The sequence below is a fragment of the Ambystoma mexicanum genome, chromosome 6q (assembly GCF_040938575.1).
Source record: "Ambystoma mexicanum isolate Mex_15411 chromosome 6q, UKY_AmexF1_1, whole genome shotgun sequence".
NCBI classification, from domain to species: domain Eukaryota; kingdom Metazoa; phylum Chordata; class Amphibia; order Caudata; family Ambystomatidae; genus Ambystoma; species Ambystoma mexicanum.
Genome location: NC_090937.1, coordinates 1,424,801,127 through 1,424,822,908, shown reverse-complemented (window position 1 = coordinate 1,424,822,908; position 21,782 = coordinate 1,424,801,127). Strand labels below are relative to the sequence as shown.

Genomic DNA, 21,782 nt, shown 5'->3' with positions numbered 1-21,782 from the left:
TGGTAGGTCTGTGGTTGTAACAGTGATCTAACAAAAGGCGGTTGGCAAGGCAGGGGGAGGGAGTCGAAAGTGTTCTGGTTTTCCCCTGATGTCACCATCTTTATGGGTGTAAAGCCTAGCACTTTTGTATGTCAAGGTTTATCTCCCGAGTTTTCATTCTCATGTCCTTCTTTGAAACACTTGCTGTACATCCACAGGCATCAGTTTCTGCAACAGCTGCAGTGTGAGCCTTAAATCCCCAAGCAAAGGAGCAATGCATGGCATGTACTGTGAGCTGGCATACAGGGTGTTGGGAGGTTAGTATGTAGAGGAGGAGTCAAGTACCCCCAGCAAAAGCTTTGCCCCCATGTTGCCTATATGTTGGGAACCGGAAATTGCGACACATGCAATACCAGTGAGGATGCCTGTTACCGCAAAGAATTCTTGAAACAAGGTATCCATTGAGAAAACCCTTTATGCATTCACAAAGATATGATGGTCTTTTGGACAAAGTCCCGGAAGAAGTGTGAGAACGAGTGAAAATGAGGATTGGGGACGTCCTGCAAAGCAGAACTGATGCACCCAGAAAAGATGCACGAGGCAAAAGAACAGACATTCTATAAGGTCTGGGGAGGAGGTGTCAAAGATGAGCAACATTTCGGGCTCGAGATGAAGATGCTCATGCTACAGAAACGCTGATGAAAATGCAAAATCAGTTTACACTTTTACAGATGCAGTAACGCAAGTAGACAAAGTGATTTTAAGGCTCGCTATGCAGTGAATAGTTTGCTGCGATGCGCCAATGTCTATACATAGGAATGTATTGAATCTGGATGTTCCACGAGGTACTTTAGCAAGGCTTGAAACCCTGTAATTGGAAAAGGTTTTCTTCTGGCGCAGTTGGAAAATAACGGATGGCGAAGGAGAAATTCAAGAAAGGCATGGCTAGCCCAGCACCAAGAAGTCGAGGCCACCGTGAGCCTGGTTGCCCATCCAGTAAATACATGAACGTGAGAAAGAAACAAACTTCTGTTTGAGGTGGAATGGAAAAACATTGAAGGTGTCAAGAGTTCATCATTTAATAGTATTAAATGCAGCAAAGAGCTCGAAAAGGCGGTCTCCTGTCACATGGTCAGATCAAAATAGACATTGGGTTGAGCTTCACCAAAACAAAAAGACAAACTATGCCTATACTCCCTTTTATTCTCAGGTGCAGAGAGCTTCTGCAAGGTCAAGTTCAAAGCCTTAATTGACCGGCAGACTGCAAGAGTGATGATGGATGTTGGGCTAATTGGGATGAGAGGCAAGGCCACGCCGACCCTCGCTACACCTGGAATGGTAACCTGCATGCTGCTAGCGTGTGGGATATTCCAGAAGGGTACAAGTGTGCCAACCAATTGTAGAGGGCCACGTATCAAAGAGCCCTATGGTTTGTGTAACCAATGAAGCGTCGTTTATTATGCGATAATGAAGATGACTTGCTTAGTTGTTCACCTGATGTTAGAGACCCAATCACTTCCCCCGTTAGTATGAAACGTATACTTAGATGTTCCCTGTACGCCTATTACATCACCAAGTAGGTTTTTGTAGTTTGCCACGTAGTGTGACGTCACTGATGACAAGTTTTTACAAAACAAGTTGTGTTTTTTAATAAAATGTAATTGAGAAATAGAGCGAACGTCTGTTGATGTCCGTTGTAACACCCCGTTTTAGATAACTGCAAATAAAAGAGTACTAGGTTTTGCCAGCTTCCCGAGTCAGTCCAATTATTGATGTTTGAGTAAATTCTGCATCCCCATCCATCTCTGAAGTTTTGCTACCTTTTCTTAAAAGGCCCTAGGTCTATGGGTTCAAGTACCTCCTCTCAGCCTTGCAGTCAGTCCAGACTCTTCTGTCCCAATTACCCTGATCAACATTTCCCTCCACGGAGGTGAGCCGCCAGGGTACTGAGTCTGTTCCTCCCCAACCGTCAAATACTGGTTGACCGCCAACGCTTGCTGTCATATGTAACTGATCAACATGGTTTCTTTCTCATCAAGCCTCCCAATTGTCAATTGGATTAGGTCGTAGGCTTAAATATCACTGAGACGTTCTCCACTCCGATTGCCATTAAAATATATATTTGGGAAACATAGTCAAACCCCGGCTAAGGCACGGAGTCTCTGGGTTAAGGGGGGTTGCAAAGCTATGTAGCAATATGTGGGGACTAGGGGTGCCAGTCTGCAGGGGAGGGAGCAGACTAGGAACTTGGAAGGTTACTTGAGAACAGGATTTAATTTGAAGATTCAGGGTAATCAGAGGGCCTGGAAGGTGTGCTCAGGCGGATAGGAGTGTGGGGAGGCCTTGGATATGTGCAAAACGCAGGGATACAGAAGTGCCTGGGGGCAGCAAGAGCATGTAGTACAACCAAGGGATGCACACAAACACAGACAGGCATCATCTCACCCTCGGTGGCATGGCTTGGAAGGGGTTAACAGGGGCTGTGAAGCCGAATGCGGATAGGAGTGGTGGGAGTTTGCAAGTGTGGGAGGGAGAGGTTATAGAAGGAAGGTTCATGTGGGGGTTGGGGGGGTCATACATTCCTGTAGCTCTGTGCCTCCAATCTATAACTCTTTGGACATTTTTGTTTTTAATAAACAATGGCCTGGCACAAACCTTTACTTTCCGACACCCTTCTCCCTGAAAGCTCACCAGGTTGATCTTGACCATCGACTACAATTTGCACGCCTCCTTCCCAGGCTGCAGGTGAGGAGGATGGCTGGGCTCTACCTTCTTTAGCCAGGGACTCCCAGTAGATCTTGATGTGGACTGTTCTACACCATCTTCAGGTAATCTAGGCAGTGGGGACACTGTCACCATGCTGGCCTTTGCATGAATGCATCAACTTAAAACTGCATTGTGAAACCTAGGCCTTTCTTCGACCATTCAGAATTCTCAAACTTAGGTGTGTGAGTGTCATTGTCTTGTCCAACTGCTCAACCAACCCGCTTCTCGCTGCATGGTCCACTAGCATCCTGCTCTGTGTCGCTCCCTAGTCCCTCTCCCTTCGCCCTCTCTCCTCTCCCCTCTACTCTATGGTGCTCTCTGTCTCTCCTATCTTTTCCAACTGCTTCTATATCTATTATCCTGCTCTCCCCACTGAATCTGGTAGGAAGAAACTTAAAAAGGACATACTGGTCTCCAACTCAAGCCTCCATATCGCGGACACCTATACCAGCGCCTCCTTCAGGCAAACTTTCACAGACATCCTCTTTGTCGTCCCCTAGCCAGACCTATGGACTCTTCATATGGTCTCTGTGCTCTCTCCTTTCTCTTCTTCTCCCATTAATGGTGGCACTCGGTGGGAGGCCCTCCTGGCCTCCTTCCACTCCTCCAAGATCATCATTAATGTTTATGTGAATGGCACCATCTTGGTCCAAGGCCCTCAGGCCCACCTTCCCGCGCCTCATCAATTTCCTGTCCCCTCTCTTCCCCCCTCAGCATCATCACCTCACCCTGCTGCCTCGGCTACCTTGCCCTCTCCTCCTTCCTCTTCTGCCCCCCCCAGACTCCTCTGGCTCCTTCTACACCTTCGCAGGGCGTGCCTCTTATTTTAACCCCTCCCCGGAAGTCCTTCAAGGATGGCAACCATCTCCATATTGGCACTCTTAACTCTCGCTCAGCTGTCAAAACACCCCCTCGACATCTTCCACCTCGTGGAGGAAATTGACCTTGATGTCCTCGGTCTCACAGAGACTTGGTTCATGGCCAGCTCTGTCAAAAGCTTTAACACTCTCCTCCCCGACGGCTACAAAATCCTCTCAGCATCCCAGTCCAACCGCTCCAGAGGGGGTGTAGCTCTGATCTTCCCTGAGTGGATTCCTGCCTCTGTCATTCCTACGCAGGCCTACTCCTCTTTCAAATGCCTCGTCTGCAGGCTCTCACTATCCCCTAGCCATTCCCTTGTTGTGGCTACTATCTATCGGCCACCTGGTCAGATCTCCTCCTTCCTCTCTGAGTGGGCTGACCTCACCTCTTCACTGCTGGTCTCGACCACTCAACTCCTCCTTCTCAGAGACTTCAACATCCACCTGGATACCCCCGTCCACCCTCTGGACTCTTTCGCAACCTCTAACTCTCTCTCCCTCCCTCTCCATTCTCCCCTCCGGCTTGACTCACTCTGCAGGGCACACTCTGGATGTCTTCATCTCCTCTGACCTTCCCCTTTCTGTCCCTCTCACCACTCCACTCTCCTTTCCTCCCATCTCACACTCTGTACCCCTCAGGCCAAGCCACCTCCAACGCTGCCACCCACCTTCTCGGTCATCTGACCCATGAAGCGCGTGTCAGTCGAGGCTTTCGCCTCCACTTTCTCACCTCCCCCTACCCCTTTGGCTGACTCTCACCCGGACACAGGCCTTTCCATGTTCCAGTCTGCTATATCTGATACTCTTGATATTCTTTTCCCGGTCATGAGAATCTGCATCAAGCCCAAAGCCAAGTGCAACTCCTGGTACGACTCCAACCCTTAAACGCAAGTGCAGGGGGGCTGAGAGGAAATGGCCTGTTTCATGTACATCCTCTGACAAACTGGCCTGCCGCCTGCTCCAAACACAATACCGGCTCCCTGTCCTCACCAAGAAGAGAGCTCATATCCAAGCCTGTGTCTCTACGCCATCTAACAACTCGGTTGAACTGTTTAAAAACTCCAAGTAACTAGCCAACTCTGCCGCAGTCTCTACCGCTCCTGTCTCTTCCCAGGCCCTCTGCACGGCACTGGCTTCTCACTTCATCTCTAAAGCCGAGGACATCCTGTCCTCACTCTCCTCCCCCTCCCTTCCTCTACTCCCTGCCCTTTCTCTGACCCTTCTGCAGCCGCCTTTCCCGTTTTCCGCTGATGAGGTTTCTAGACAAGTCCGATCTATGAAAGTCTTGTCGAAATAGGTTCACCCCTGTTCCTCCAAAACCATCAAGGACCACATCAACTCACTGGCGCCTGCCCTGACCGGCTTCTGCAACCACCACTTCGCCACTGGAGTCTTCCTATCTCCCCCTGAAGCACTCCCTTGTGCACACTCTTCTTAAGAAACCCTCTGCAAACGCCTCCTGCCCGGCTAAATATCACCCAATCTCCATCGCTCCCTTCCTGTGCAAACTCCTTGAAAAGCTGGCCATCTCCCAGCTCAATCTCCACACTGAATCTGTTGTTTGCCTTCATGACCATCAGTCTGGCTTAAGAGCAGCCAGAAGCACGGAAACTGCTCTCCTGAACATCCGTGAAGACCTGCTCTCTAACCTTGACTCGCACACCCAGTGTGTCCTTATCTTGCTTGATCTCTCTTCCGCCTTTGACACAGTCAAACATGCTTTCCTGCTCAAATGTCTCCGGGATAACCTGGGTATCACCGGTTAGGCCCTGGCATGGCTGACTTCTTTCCTCTCTGACTGACCCTTCAAGGTGTAACTCGGGTCCTTCCTCTCTGCTATCCTTTTCTCTAACTGTGGTGTCCCCCAGGAGTCTAATCTCTCTGCCTGGCTGTTTAACCAATACCTGGCACTTCTCGCCCACGCATTGCCGCTCTATGCCCCAACTTTCATTGTTATGTGGACGACTTTCCGCTCATTTTCAAGCTACCCTCTGTCCTTTCCGTCTCTCATCACTGTCTGTCTGCCATCCAGGAGTGGTGTGCCGCCAAAGACTTCTGTTTTAATGCCAGTAAGACAGATTCTCCTCATCGGCACACCCACTCCCCTCCTTTCCTGTCTCTCCCTCTGGCCGGCCTCTCTTGGCCCTCTTCCTGCTCCAATCTGCAAGGCTAAGAACCTCAGGGTCATCTTCAACTCCACACTTTCCTTCTCTCCTCACATCTGACGTCTCTAAGAAGTCACACTACCAGCTGCACCTCCTCTGAGGTAGTCTTCCTTTCCTCTCCTTCCCCAGAAGCTCAGTGTCTCCAGAGCTCAGGTTCTCTCTAGGCTGGACTATTGCAACAGCCTCTTTCTAAATCTCCCTGGCTCTACTCTCCGCCCTCTGAAACTCATCCAGAACAGGACTGCGAGACTTGTCCTTGGCCTAAAGCCCAGGGATCGTATCTCTCCAGGACTAAAATCTCTGCACTGGCTCCCAGTGGCTGTGAGGATTAAATTCAAAACCCTCTGCATTGTACACAAGGCCTTCTGGGGCCTGGGGCCTCAATACCTTCAACTCTCTCTTCCTAAATATCTTCGCTCTGGAGCCCTTCACTCACCCGCCTCCAACTCCCTCATGGTCAGGCGCTTCGCCAAGCAACAAGTTGATGGTAGATCCATTTCCTCAGCTGGGGCCTCCATCTAGAACAGCCTCCCTGAAACTTGAGAAGCATCTGCGGTTCCGGGAGCACTTCAAAACCTTCCTCTTTGCGTCTGCTTTTTCTCCCCCTCTCCCCTGATGACCTACTGGCTGAAACTGTACTGGTTACCTGGCCATCCTCCGATCTCTGGCACAGGTCACCTCTCCTGCCAGTCGCACACCTGCACTGCCTTCCTGGCAAACACCACACTTGGGGACTGTTTCTGTATCCCTACAGTCCCACTACCAGCACTTGACACCTGATGCCTGCACTTACCCCTGCACTTGCCACCTGCTGGTCTTACTTTTTACCATTATTTATTCTTTTATCCATGTACTGCACAGTCCCCTTCCCTTCCCCCCCACCCCCTGCACTTCCCCTTTCCCCCTTCCCATGCACTTGCACGATCTGAATGACACCTGGCCTAGTAGGATCGTGGTTTGTCTTCCCTGTGTTCCCCCTCCCGTGCCTTGTTGCGCCTTGAAACACTTATGATATGGCATTTATAACGCGCCTATACACATCAATGGACTTGCAGAGCTTGGTGGAATGGTGTGATGTTTCGGCCATTTTATAATAATTCAAGAGAATGAAGGTATTTGTCTATTTGACACAAAAACATTAACGAGCCTATTGACAAATAACATGTTTTAACTTTTCTCGAAAATGCCAGGAGGATGCGGACGGGACATCACACACCACCGGTGACATTACATGAACTAATGTTGCATACCCTTTGGTGATCCAGGGAGAGGCTATGCAGATGTAAAAACTTAAGAAAACGATTATTTAAAAAAATAAAAAAAAATAAATGTTTACTAAAATCGGGCAAAAGAGTATTTCAGTTACCAATCACATTTCGACTAGGTTGTAGCATTGGTATGCAGTGAGTTTGTTCATGGTATGACAGGGGTGCACCCGGGAGAACCAGAGGTCAGCGGCACGGCCTTCATAAACCAATACAGCAGCACATGGAACGTCACATGGCCGACACTCGTTATATGCACATATCCAGGTTCTTCTAGAATATTCCAAGCGTAGCCTACTATATACAGATATGTCCTCTCATGCCGCTACTTGCCCAACATGGCATGTATTTCCAAAGATGCAAGGTACAGCACCACCATTTCCATGTGTTGCCACCATATGCCAAGTGCAGTCTCCAACGCCCCAGAAATACCATCTAAAGCCTCTTGCCATCCCATTTCCCAGGTGTGGTAGCCACATGCAAGGTGTAGCCTCACATTGTCAGGCTCAGCCATCATATGCCAGGTGCATTTTACAAGCTCTGGTGGTAGTAGATGGAGGTTTATTGGCAGACAAACCCTGAGCCCAGCAGGACTCTTCAAACAGCCAACCAACTGCTCTCAATGGAATGTAGAACGACTTCCACAGGTAAACAGGAGGCAGCATCAGCTGTACGTGGAATGCTGAGGTGAGAAATCCAGCTCACAGCAACCCTCCCCCCCGCCACCCTTAGGATTCCACACATCTAGAAACACACCACTCACTCATACAATACGCACCCCGGACACGCACACACTAAAGGAGAAATAGAACAACACCCCCTCAACACATACAAATTTAATCTGCAACAGCCCCCACAACATAGTCCTTGAATTTAGCCGGCACCCTCCTTTCCCGCACAGGGGTAACCACTGTTACTCCTCAACCCGTCAAGTTCACTTGCAGGCACAGGCGACGCAAAACTCACTGAGGCCAGCACCCTCCATTTGCACATTAGTCCCAAGAAGGCTGGCACCCTCCACTTGCACGTTTGAACTCTCACCAATCACATCTCTCATCCGCTCAGCTGAAATCACGTCAGCACCCTCTTCTACCCCACACACAAACACTTCAGGAATGTCCTCAATCATGCCCGTCCACTTGCTCCTGACACTCCCCTTCTCAAGTACTACAACCCGCCTCTTACGCCATCTGGATCCATCATCCAGTTTCACATATCCTTGCCCCGCCTTGACAACTAGTCGGGGTTGCATGTAAACACTGGTGCCCTTAACAACATGGCAGGGATTCTTTATCTACACACTGTCTCCTACCGAGACAGACAAAGGCTTCTTGCGCCCATACTACTCTCTGACCATCTCCTGCCTCCTGCAGATCCACTCCAACACCGCCTGCATGTCAACACCAGACTGTGCACCACCACCTAACGCAGGCACCCTCAATTTGGTGCCTGGTTTTCTTCCGCTCATAAGCTCAAATGGAGAACATCCGGTCAACATAGAAGGCGTGCACCTATATGCCTTGAGTGCCTCCGACAGAACACTCCTCCAACACAGACCGTTAGCCACCGCCAGTTGAATAACCCCCTTGACAAATCTATTCATACTTTCGACCAAACCAGTCGCCGCAGGATTATACAAAGAGGTCTTATGAAGCTGTATCCTCATGCTCTTCAAAAATTCCTGCATATGAGCCGACACAAATTGCACACAGTTATCAGTGACCATGCCCGCCGGCACACCTTCTCTGTTGAACACCTTATTAAGACACACCACTACCTTCTCCGCGGTGACCGTTTCCAGAACCGTTGCCTCTACCCCACCTGGAGGTATAGTCCACAAGAACAACAATAAATCTAAAATCGCCTCCTAAAACATCCATAGAACCCATGATATCAATGGCAACTTTCGCCCAGACCTCCCCTGGAACCTCCACTGGGTACACCGGTTGAGGTTTGGGTGCCTTGCTCTTGTCACTGGTGGCACACGCTACTCATTCTTTCACCTCTTTCTCCTCACCGCTGTCCATTCTGGGCCACCAATAGGACTCCCTCAACCGTCTTTTCGTCATTGATCTTCCCAGATGCCCCTCGTGAGCTAAAGTGACAGGCCTACCCCTAAGGGACACTGGAGGCACCAACCTTTGACCTCTCGTGAAGCCCCAAGGCCCTTCTGATAGTTCATGCCACACGTGACCATAACCACAATCCAACTCCTTGTCCAAACCACCCTTCCTCAGTGCTGCCCTAATTTTCGTCAAGGTTAAATCACGGGTGCATTCTCTATGCCACACCTCATCAATAGCAGGAGTCACGCTGGCAATCATGATGCATTCGTCCACATTCACCTGGTCACTCTACCACACTCATTGCGCTGGAAAGGCGAGACAGTCAACCACTGCATTCTTCGTAACTGGGATGCACTCCACCTTGAAGTTGACTTCATGCATATCGGACATCCATCTAGAGATCCTAGAAGAGGCATGAGACAGACCCTTCGTGGTTAAGACGTGCACAAGGGGCTTATGATCGGTCCGCAAGGTGTAAAGGACACCCCACAATAAGGTCCTAAAATGCTTAGCAGCCCAAACAGCAGCAAGGGCTTCCCTTTCAATCACAGCATCTCTCTGTTCCGCGTCTCTCAATACCCTAGAGGCAAACACTATGGGGCGGTACTCCCCTTCATTCCACTGCTTGAGCACTGTCCCCAATGCCCACCTCGCTGGCATTGACTGTCAAGACCGTCTTCTTTTGGGGCGAGAATGAACCAGAGAGGGGGCACGGTCAACCTCCTCCTTCAATCCTTCAAACTCAGCCTGACAACTCTCAGACCACACGAAACGGACACCCTTCCTTAACAATGCTCTCATGTTCAACGTCTTATCAGTATAGGAGGCAATAAATCGACTAGAGTACTGTGTCAGGCCCATGAACGATCTAAGTTGATCTTTATTTACTGGGGCGGGTGCTTCCCTCAACACACTCACAAGGCCCTCCTTGGGGTGAATGCCACTCTCATCCAAGGTATCCCCCTAGGTTGGTCACGCTGGGTACCCCCACATGGCATTTGCTCCACTTCACAGTAAGGCCGCTCTTCTCCAATACTTCCATTACCTTGAGCGCCCTTTCATCGCGCTCCCTTCGATTCCTCCCCCATACCAGGATATCGTCCTGAAAGTACTCGACCCCTGATATTCCTCAAAACAACTGCTCCATAATTCTTTGAAAAACTGCTGATGCTGAACCCAAACCAAATGGCATCCGACAAAAGTGAAAAGCTCACAAATTATGTTAAAGGACGGGACTCTACATAGAGGTCAATTTGGTGGTAAGCCGAAGATAGGTCAAAAGTGGAAAAACACATAGCCCTTCCCACCAGTGCAAGCAATTTGATTATGTTGGGCAAAGGATGCCTATCCACCCATATACTGACATTCAGGTCCCTCAAGTCCACACACATTCTCATTCCGCCATCAGCTTTCTGTGCCAACACAACGGGAGTCAAACATTCAGAACTTTCCACTTCCTCTAGTATTCCGGCCTCTTAAAACTTGACCAACTCATCCTTGAGACTGTCCCGAGTCAACATGGGACCCTTCTCACTCTATGCACACTGGGCACAGCGCCCCTCTTAAGCATAATCTTATGGGCAAATACCTTCAACTTTCCCAGGTTAGAGGCAAACACACCGGGAAAAGCCTCTGAGATACTCTGCAGACAACGCACACTGCTCGAGTATGCTGTTGCCTGCGCTCACCAGAGCTTACCAGATCGGATCACGATATCGAGGGCCACCAGATCATCTCACCTTACCGCAGAGTCTCCCTTGTGGGCCACATACATCTTTCCTCAGGTGGAACACCCTTCAAACTCAATGGTGACCCATTTGTATCCCAACACCTTGATTGGCACACGCCCATATGCTCATGGGTTGATCAGGCAGCAACAAATTGGCCACCTCCTTGTAATAACTTGCCACCTATAGTTTGAGATATCAGTGTAGGGCGATCCAGTATCTATATCGTCAACTGCATACGCATATCATTCACAGTTTATGTGGCCACCGGACCCTTCTTCTTGTGGCCAGAACCCACGCTTACCAACACCCCTTCGCGACTCCTTCATCCCAGTGGTCATAGGTGGCGTCGCTCACATAACCCACAACAGTCACATTCTCTTCTTCAGGATCTGGATCCACCATCCTGACAGTCAGTCTGTTTTGGATGGTGCTTCTACACATTCGGGCATAATGTCCTTTGCCTTTACATTTCCTGCACTCCTCACTGGCAGCAGGACACTCCTTCGAGCCAGCTGCATGTCCCGCCATCCGCATCTCTTACAGCTCTCTCCTTGAGTGAACGTTCCTCTATTGTCCTTGACATTTCCCTTGTGGTCATCGGACCCCCTTTTGGTCATTATGGCATGTACGCTTTCACTTTTGTCAGCCACTTCTTGGACACTTCTCTTTGACTTCTCTATAGCTCTGGCTATTTCTATTACCCTCTCCAGCAGGGGAACCCCTTCAATCCAGAGCCTCTCCCTTACCCTAGAGTCACTTGTGCGCATCATAATCTGATCGTGGATATACTCATCCGGTAGCCTGGTGAACTTGCAGGATGCAATGAGGGAACGTAGGGCAGTTGTGAATGCTTTCTCCAGTGGCCTGGGCTCTTGAGAAGAAGTGGTATCTTTCTAACACCATGTTTGTCCTTTTCCCAAAGCGTGCCTCCAATTTTCCTAAGGCAATCTCATAGGCCAACACAATTCCTTCGCCCAATCCAGAGCCTCTCCCTTACCCTGGAGTCACTTGTGCACATCATAATCTGATGGCGGATACACTCATCCGGTAGCCCAGTGAACTTGCAGGATGCAATGAGGGAATGTAGGGCCGTTGTGTATGCATCAATGCTTTCTCCAGTGGCCTGGGCTCTTGAGAAGAAGTGGTATCTTTCTAACACCACGTTTGTCCTTTTCCCAAAGCGTGCCTCCAATTTTCCTAAGGCGGTCTCATAGGCCAGCACAATTCCTTCGCCCCATGCGCTCCTTCAACATCTCCACTGTCGACAGGTGGAGCTTGCACCCGTTGCCCTGGCAGGTGCCTAAAAACTCTCAGGCCTTTGGTTCCCAGGCAATTCAAGAGAGCGGCCTCTTTGTCATCGTCACTCAGTCTGGATCCGCCTGCTGCCCTTAGGTATACTTGAAATGCATCCACCCACAAATCCCAAGCGATGGGAGGCTCCCCAGGACTGGGAAGCAACGCTGCCGGTGGGCGGGCATTACTACGCTGTATAATCGCGTTTTAGCTTGAAGTTGCAGATCAGTGAAGAAATTGCTTAAATCGGTAGATGGAGCAGGCACTAGCGCTTCCTCCGGTAGGCTAAGGGATGGGCAATGAAATATCCAAATTCAGCTGAAAGAGCTGGCCGTTATGGCTCAGGTCTGAAATTCCTTGGATCAGCAGATTGAGCTGGCACTAGTCTTTGATCTGGCTATGCTTGGGAACAAGTATAGCCATGCCTCCCTCTGTTTGCAGGCCCTCTAAACCTGGTTGCCAGGCAACCACAACACTGAACGTGGCGTCACTTTCCCTTCCCTTTTGCTTTTCAAGCGAGCGTAGATGATGCAGCGGTGAGTCCGTGGATGTGCAGGCCCTCTAAACCTGGTTGGCAGGCAATGACAACGCTGAACATGGCGTTGATTTCTCTTCCTTTCTGCTTGCCAAGCGAGCGTAGAAGACGCTGTGTTGAGTCTGTGGATCCCGCCGATGGCAGGAAGGGGAGGGGTGTTAGGGAGAATTCTCTCTTGAGGTTGAATTTCCTAACCTAGTGAGTCCCCCAGCAGCTTTGCTGGATTTCTGGAGTTTGTTTTTTTCTCCTGCCAAGAGTGAGACTCTTTCTCCCACTCTTGGACATGATTTATGGTGTTCCTTTGACTGTTAATGTGTTTTATGGGCTATGGGGTCCTTTACTCCATAGGGTCTCATGTGTTTTTCCTATGTGTGTTACACAGCACCCTCCGTGCAGTAACACAGGGGTGTCATAGTGACACCCCACCATAGACTCCATACCCTGGGACTGACTACTGTCTCCCAGGGCATGTAAAGTCACCATTGGCTTTACTAGTCCCAAATTATGAACAGAAACCAGTACAAACCATCATATTGTGGACGTAATGGTCAGGGCAATTCAATTGCCTTGGGGTCTGTTAGTCGAGGGGGCACGTCTCCGTCCCCCCTGATCGAGTTTTGGCTGTTGGCAGTGGATACTACTTTTTATATTAGACCGCGAATATATCCCTATGGGATTTTCCCATTGTTCGAGGCTACCAACTTTTAATTATTTAATTCACATAGCCTCGAACATATCGCTGGTTTATTTATTTAATATTAATTCGCCGGTTGGTATTTTTTGCCAGGACTCGATTCTAAAATGGCGTTTGTGTTCTCTTTTGTGACTCCAACCCAAGTCGAGCCCTTTGTTCCACTTTTTGGCAGGCTTCTCCACAGAAGCCTCCAAAAGTGGTGCCACTCTGTCTGGGTACCACAGGGAGGGTGGGAGGGGGTTTAGGCACCCTGGACTGAGTTACCTTGGTAACTCAAGTCGCACTCTTGTGTAATTGGCCCAAGTGGTGAGCCGGCCGGCTCACCACTTAGCATGTTTGATTGACAGCTAGGCTGAGTGAATGGGGGTGTGCTGCATAAAAGCAGGGCTTTGGGGACTGGAACTTCAGAAGTCGCCACAGGACCTGAGAATCCGACAAGGGAGAAGCTGAGCCGACCTACCACGACGACACCACCGGTGGAGCCCTGCGGAACCGACTCACCACTTCCCGACGACAGAGAAGATCTCCCGACTGGAGAGGTTTCTTCCCCTGACTGGTGGGCACAACCAGTTTACCTTCTTTTCTTCGCATCCCAGGACGTCTTGTGGTCGAATTGCCCGTGCCAAGCACCCCGGCAACCGGATAGCCACTTACCACTGGACCGCGAATCAAAGGACCGCTCCCTTTACCTGAGAACTCCGCGGCTGGTCTCTTCCCTGGCAGTGCAACGGACTCCAGTCTTCCTCCCCGACGAGATCCTCTCTTCCCCCGGATGAAGCACCGACTTGCATCCGCTGTCAGGAACAACTGCCCCCGCTGGAGTATTCTCACCACTTTAAAGGTACCGTGTCCGCCAGGCCTCCCTTTCTAAAGATTGCTACAAGGTAATAATCCCTTAACCTTCTGGACTGGGCTGGCCGCCTTGACCATCTAACTGCTCCCTTTCTTTGGTCCAACTCTTTTTGAACCTTTTCAAGACTTTTGTGCACTGCAACCGTGTGACCTTGGACACATTTCGTTCTGATCCTCTTAAAGTGGATCCGGCCTACTGAACTCTAACTTCACGGTTTTACTTTGCCTTCCTCTCTTGTTGTGTTCTTGTAAAAGTGTTGGGATCTGTTTCAATTTATACTCTGCATTTCCCTCCCTTTTAAAACAAATTATTAGAGTGCCATCTGCGTTAAGCGCTCACCGCTGTCTGAAAATAAGTGGGGCTTTACTAAAGAATTGGCTAATATTCTTTTAAGGCAGTGTATATCTTTTAGTGACCGTGTTTTTGAACTGTTTAACATTAGTGCCTATGTGTTTTACTAGATGTGGTTTAAATAAATAATTATCTCTTTTACACCAAGCTCTGGTCAGTGTTTACTTGTTCTACTGTGTTCTTCTGACCTATTGTGAATACTCTGGCGGGCGGACGCACCAGCAAAGGTGGCATGGCGGGTGCCGCCCCTTAGTGGGGGTTGCACAGCCGACCTCCTCCCCCCACTCCTCATACGGGTCAAGGGGGCAGGGATGGGGGAGGAACACGAGAACCCGCCCCCGGAAGCGGCCGAGAGCTCGCGAAACGTGAGGGGCGGGGCAGGAAGCCGAGGGAGAGACCGGCCCCATAAAGACATGGTTTACAAGTACCAGCACATTCTCCCTCGGTTTCCTGCCTCGCCGGATCGTGGATTTAAACACCTGTAGTCTTAAATCTTTTGCAGTGGTCCCAGAGGGAACTGCACAGGTTTCTGCCTAACAAGGGGAGTTCCCTTTTTTTTTCTCTTTGACTTCTGTTACGGGGCTCCCCCTTACATCAGCCTCCGATGTAGCAGCTCACGAACGCTGCATGTAATCCGTGTTGCATGCCACGCCGCTGGCGCTCGACCCTAACCGCCTCAAGGAGAGGAGCACAGGCAGTGCAGTGAAGGCGGTCAGGTCTGCCTTTGCTCGCCGCCGGTGCTCGGCCCCAAACGACACAAGAATGAAGCGCAGGCAGGGCAGTGATGGCGGTCTGCTCCTCGTTTCCTCACCGCCGGCGCTCATCCCCACACGCCTAAAGAGGGGGAGTGTGGGCAGCGGCCATCGTACACTCTGACACACGCTGCAAACTGTTGGTGACTCTTCCAGCGCTGCAGTCCTGCCAGGCTGTACTATGTCTTGCACGCACGCAGGTTCACAGGGTTTGCTGAGCTTGTCGCCATTGTAATAACGAAGACACTCTGGTGTTAGTAGATGGAGGTTTATTGGCAGACAAACCTTGAGCCCAGCAGGACTCTTCGAACAGCTAACTTCAACTTCTCTCAATGGAATGTAGAACGACTTCCACAAGTAAACAGGAGGCGGAATCTGTTTTACGTGGAATACTGAGGTGAGCATTCCAGCTCACACCAACACATCACCATTTCCAGGTGTTGCCACCATATGCCAAGTGCAGTCTCCAACGCCTCAGAAATGCCATCTAAAGCCTCTTACCATCCCATTTCCCAGGTGTGGTAGCCACATGCAAGGTGTAGCCTCACATTATCAGGCTCAGCCATCATATGCCAGGTGCATTTTACGAGCTTCAGAAATGCCAACTACCGGCAGTTGATGCCTCCTATCCATGGTATAGTCAAGGAACAGAAAGTGCGGTCTCACCTGCGGATCTAGGAAGGGTTCCCTTTTTCTTATTTTGCCGAATGCATTTTGTAGAATTGTTTTCCTCCGATCTTACCACTTTTCCCCCCCTCAAACAGGGAGGGGCCGAGGGTGGGGGGCTTACAGCCACCTCTTCTATATACCATACTTACCCTCTGTAGCTTTCAGATTAAAAAAGGGGTAAAAATACAAACAAAAAAAAAAGAAAATTCTTTTTTTAATCGGCTAAGTTGCAGTCAGCAAAAGTATGGAGTACCTCACCTGCCTTGGCACTGCCATATATACAAATATGGCCTCAAGTACCACGGCAGTGCCAATTAATGGCAGTATAGGTTACAGATTGATGTATGAGCGTCTTCATTGATATGCCAAGGGAAGTGTGTAATGTCATAAAAATGCCATGGAATGAGTTCAAGTTTGTTGGAGGCATCATGTGTAAGGCACAGCCACAGATGGTGCCCCGCTTCTGACATGTGCAAAGCGCAGCCTCAATGGCCCTGTAACCCTGGATAAGGCTTCAAAGTAATCTCAGGATTTTATATAGTGCTTTATGCCAGTTCCTAATGTTTCAAAGCACTGTTATGTGTTAGCTTAACCCAATTAAATGCTGCTGCAGTTAGCAAGCTTGAAAGCATGAACGGATGGGCCCATGCAGAGGCCAACGCTCAACTCGCTGAGCTAGCCACCCTGACACGTCACAGGAAGTAAGGTGCTGACTCACCCATCCAGTTGCTACCATCATGCTCCAAGCACACCCTATACTTCAACACTCATGCAGCGGTCACCACAGGCTGGTTTAGGATGTTAGACCAGGATAGTTTAGGGTTACTTGGTCCCATTTCATGACCCTTTTTACACATTGTCTCAGGCAACCTCTAGTTTGGATAATGAAGCGTCACAGTGGAGGAAATCATCCATGTCGATGTGGAGTGCATGGAAGCAGTCCCTTCCGATTGCGATTCTACATATGTGAGAAATTGGTATATCAGTCAGGTGCAGGGGTCTGCCAACTGCACCTCTAGAGCTCTTGGACTGCACCTCCCATGATCCCTCACCATCGACTATGATGGGTAGTCCCTGTGTCAATTGTGGTACACAACATCTGGGGAGCAAAAGGTTGCAGGCTCCAGGACTAGGGAGAATGAGAGCCACTTTCTGTCCATGTATTTATTATTGTTCACTTGTTAGGCGCTTATACAGGAAGCAAATACTGTTTCAAAGTGGCAACAGGGAGGGGACAGGTGATGATAGACACTGTAATTATTAAATACAACAAAAAGAGGATACAATGGGGACGGGAAGACGAACCGACTATGCCTTGTGAGTGTTCAGAACGTGTAAGTGTAGACCCCTGCATCTACCTACACCTACACACTGGTCCCAGATTTAGACAACGCAGAAACCTTGCAGCCATTCATGTGTTTGGAATGTCTGTTTGGACATTCTCATCCTTCCAAGTGATTTTTAGGTTCTAGATTTTAGTGAAATAGAAGGAGTTCTAGTAATCGATTCAAATGGTAATACAGATCCCGGTTGTAGATCATGACAATTGGTGATTTTTTAATTGGTTATGTGCCTCAACGACTCTGGAACAGGAATGGGGCGTGGTTCTTCTCCTTCCTCAGCGACGGACATTCAACATGGCGACTAGGGTCAGTAGACACCCTCTAAACTATGGTGAGGCTAGCGATTCTCCTCATTGAGGATCTAGGTGAAATGATACAGTACCTTCCCTCACGTTTTAGAATAGACCCCAGGACTGCGGGGTGGCTTAATCTTGGGTAAGCCACATTTGTGGTTTTGCGCAACATTCTGCAACACAGGTTTGTTAGATTTCCCAAACACAGACAATTAGAATGCGTAATACTTTACCATGGAAAACAGGTAACTATGTCCCAAAGACAGCAGAAGTTATTTTTATTTTATTTGTGAAAAAGCATTTTGAACAAAACCACTGCACAAGGGACGAAGCATGATGGCAGCAATCCCCTTGCTGAAAAGGCAAAAAGTGGGAAGAGGGGAAGTGAGTGATTGGAAAAACAAAGCCGAAGATGAAGGTGTGGATGGGGGATGGCGGTGGCAAGGCTGGGAGGAGAGTAAGTGGGAATCAAAGACCAGCCCAGGGCTGGATGGGGGAGAAAAGGGTACCCAGAACGAGCCCAGGGCTGGATGGGGAAGAAAAGGGTACGCAGAAGCAGCCCGGGGCTGGATGGGGAAGAAAAGGGTACACAGAAGCAGCCCGGGGCTGGGTGGGGAAGAAAAGGGTACGCAGAAGCAGCATAAGGCTGGGTGGGGAAGAAAAGGGTACGCAGAAGCAGCATAAGGCTGGGTGGGGAAGAAAAGGGTATGCAGAAGCAGCCTGAGGCTGGGTGGGGTAGAAAAGGGTACGTAGAAGCAGCCTGAGGCTGGGTGGGGTAGAAAAGGGTACGCAGAACTAGCCCAGGGCTGGATGTGGAAGAAAAAGGGTACACAGAAGCAGCCCGGCGCTGGATGGGGAAGAAAAGGGTACGCAGAAGCAGCCCGGGGCTGGATGGGGAAGAAAAGGGTACGCAGAAGCAGCCCGCGGCTGGGTGGGGAAGAAAAGGGTACGCAGAAGCAGCAGAAGGCTGGGTGGGGAAGAAAAGGGTACGCAGAAGCAGCATAAGGCTGGGTGGGGAAGAAAAGGGTACGCAGAAGCAGCATAAGGCTGGGTGGGAAAGAAAAGGGTACGTAGAAGCAGCCTGAGGCTGGGTGGGGTAGAAAAGGGTACGCAGAACTAGCCCAGGGCTGGATGTGGAAGAAAAAGGGTACACAGAAGCAGCCCGGCGCTGGATGGGGAAGAAAAGGGTACGCAGAAGCAGCCTGGGGCTTAATGGGGAACAAATGGCAGCCAAAACCAACCCATGACTGAATAGGAAATAAAGGGGTACCCAGAACCAGTCCGGGGCTTCACAGAAACAGCCAGGGGACGGGTGGGGAAGAAAAGGGTACCCAGAACCAGCCCATGACAGAATACGATAGAAAGGGGTAGCCAGAAGCAACTTGGGGCTGGATGCATAGAACCAAGAGGTATACTTACCATTACTGTAAAATGTCCCCGGGGAACATGGTGCACAGAGAGAAGTGTTCACTGTACTGCAATTGTTTCCCACAGTCGGGGCTATTGATGTAGCCGTGGCTGGAACAGGCGTCTCAGTAGTGGTGAGTTGGCACACAACCAGACCTAGAAAGAAAATGCATTTCAGTACTGAAGCTCATATCTTACTGTACAGCACCCCTTTTAATCAATGCATGCCTCCTGAACTCACACCTCCATAAAAAAGGTATGCCATATAGCACATTACCACCGATTTCCCTCAAGAGAATCGAACCTTTGCATCAGACATTCACCAGGCCGGCAGCAAGAGGTTATCACACCGTGGAAAATGCCAGATAAGAGGGGAGAATCACTATGTATGTGTATTTAATATGATATAACGTGCCTGTACACAAGTGTTTCTAGGCGTACAAGACAAGGAGGGGGAAACAAAGGGAGGACAAAATAACGATCTTGCTAAGCCTTGTGTCATTCAGATCGCGCAAGCGTGGGGAGGAGCGCCAGTGGATGTACATAACCTCTCTTTGCACCTGAATCAGGAGTTCACATCCATGGTAGCTCAGAATTGCTAGAGGTCTTTGCCGTTCAGTGGCCTCACTGCCCGAGCCAGATTGCCATGCTGAGACCTCGGGCTATTTTCGGCTGAGAGACTAGTTGGGACTTATGCGGTTGCTAGTCACCCTCTACATAGACACTAAGACCAGTATTGTGCTTCAGCAAAGGAGCCAAACTATTAAGAACCCAACGCAATCCTCACATAAATCAATAATTCAACATGACATCAAAAACGCCTATATTGTTCACAGTCTAAAGAAGAAAAAATTGCTCAAACACAGGACAAGCAAAAATACTAGCTCTGGGCAGGGACTGGGGGGTCATAAACCTGGTCAATGGTTGCACCCATCTTGAAAAAGTGTGTCTACATATACCTCGGATTCAAGTCCCCCCAAATTCTGACATAGATAACAGGTGCTGTACAAGTCCTGCCTGGACCATAAGACAACTAAGAAACTCTGCAGATGAATCACAGACATGGAATATCTCGGCCTGTTTGAGGGCCGGGGGTGGGGAGGAGGGTTGATCGAGAATTTCCTCCAATCATTCCCTGCTTAACAGGGCTTTTCCTCAACCCAGGATTTCAGGGGTAAAGAGATCCCAGAGAGGGGCTATTGCTGCATATGAGCGCGTTTGATTACTCCTTTGATGGAAAATATTTGTAATGTATTCCAGTTACTGATAATAACCTTCAATTCTTGGGCTGTGTTTTACTTGTACATATTGGGAGGCCAACTACACTCCTCTTTTCAGCATTGCATGTTTTGGTTCCAGTCGATCAAATGTGTGGCGTCAATGAGCACGTCCTGGGAATTAGTAGAGCGCAGAGCATGCAAAAATGAAACCATACATTAAAATTATGATCCGTAACAAGAATAAATAGGCATTGGTAAAACACTGAGCGTAAACAGCAATTTACAATCAAAGAAGCACTCCTTGGCTTGTACCAACCCATCATCTTCAGCGATTATTGGACTAGTTAAGGACTGGTGAAGCAGACACCCTCCATTAAATGAAGGATGACGAGTGCGACTTGAGGGATTTAATTTAGGGGAACTCTTTCTTGGGAGTAAGACCGGCTTCCTTATAGGTACACTATTGTACATGGGTCTCTTGACAACTCCTAGAAATGGCTGATTATGTTTCACACCTCCGCATACTGAGTAGCCATCCCACAGCGATAGGTCTGCTTACTTCCACATCTACAGACTTCTCTGGTTACGGAGTAGCCATCCCACAGTGATAGGTCTGCTTACTTCCACATCTACAGACTTCTCTGGTTACTGAGTAGTCACCCCACAGTGATAGGTCTGCTTTCTTCCACATCTACAGACTTCTCTGGTTACTGAGTAGCCATCCCACAGTGATAGGTCTGCTTACTTCCACATCTACAGACTTCTCTGGTTACTGAGTAGCCATCCCACAGTGATAGGCCTGTTTACTTCCACATCTACAGCCTTCTCTGGTTACTGGGTATAGAGCTTTAAAAGCAATCTCTATTTTTTCAGATCCTCCGGCATCTGTTGAATGTTTGCCAAAACACATTTAGCACATGAGCAACATGTTGCTCAATCAATATTTACTCCACACTTCTATATGAAATCAAAAACCATACTTTTTTGTAATTTACTAGAGACTATATATTCATACCTCCAGTCTTTGGCAGTTCAGCTTTGACTTCACTCTAAGAACCCAAGTATCTCTACTTTTCTAAGGCCAGCTCTCTGGCTGGTACACAAATGCCAATTACTCAAATAGAATGCTGCTATAAAAAGGAATTTCAGGAGTTTCCTTGGTGCTCGCTGCTTAGCTAAATCAATGGGCATTCACCTTCCTTCAATTAAAAGCACTATCCTATTTTAAATCTCTCAGTACAGAACGATTTCTGTTCAGCAAACTTGCTTAAATATAACAAAACATGCTAAAAGATTTGTTACTGCAGTAAACGCACTTGGGGGAAGAAGAAAAACCACTTGTGACTTAGTAACTGCACCCGTTTCACAATGAATAATTTCAGCAACTGGACCCTCTCTCCCCCATTCACTTGCCTGGTTCATGCCAGTACAGGAGGCAAAAACAGACACTGCATCTCTCCAGCATGTCCCGGTGGTCTGTGTACGGGTACAGCCTCTGAATGATCCTGTGGTCCTCCTATTCCCCCCCTGAAGAGCAGCCT

At 49.1% G+C, this 21,782-nt stretch overlaps 1 protein-coding gene across 2 annotated transcripts in view; it reads right to left on the bottom strand.

The window, feature by feature from the left end:
- Positions 1-21,782, bottom strand: part of LOC138516754 (signal peptide, CUB and EGF-like domain-containing protein 1) — a 656,121-nt gene that overhangs the window by 419,922 nt on the left and 214,417 nt on the right. For both annotated transcript variants that reach the window (XM_069632130.1, XM_069632131.1), the window contains exon 2: positions 19,034-19,177. In XM_069632130.1, the coding sequence (XP_069488231.1) occupies positions 19,034-19,177 (144 nt within the window). The remainder of the gene's footprint in view (positions 1-19,033; positions 19,178-21,782) is intronic.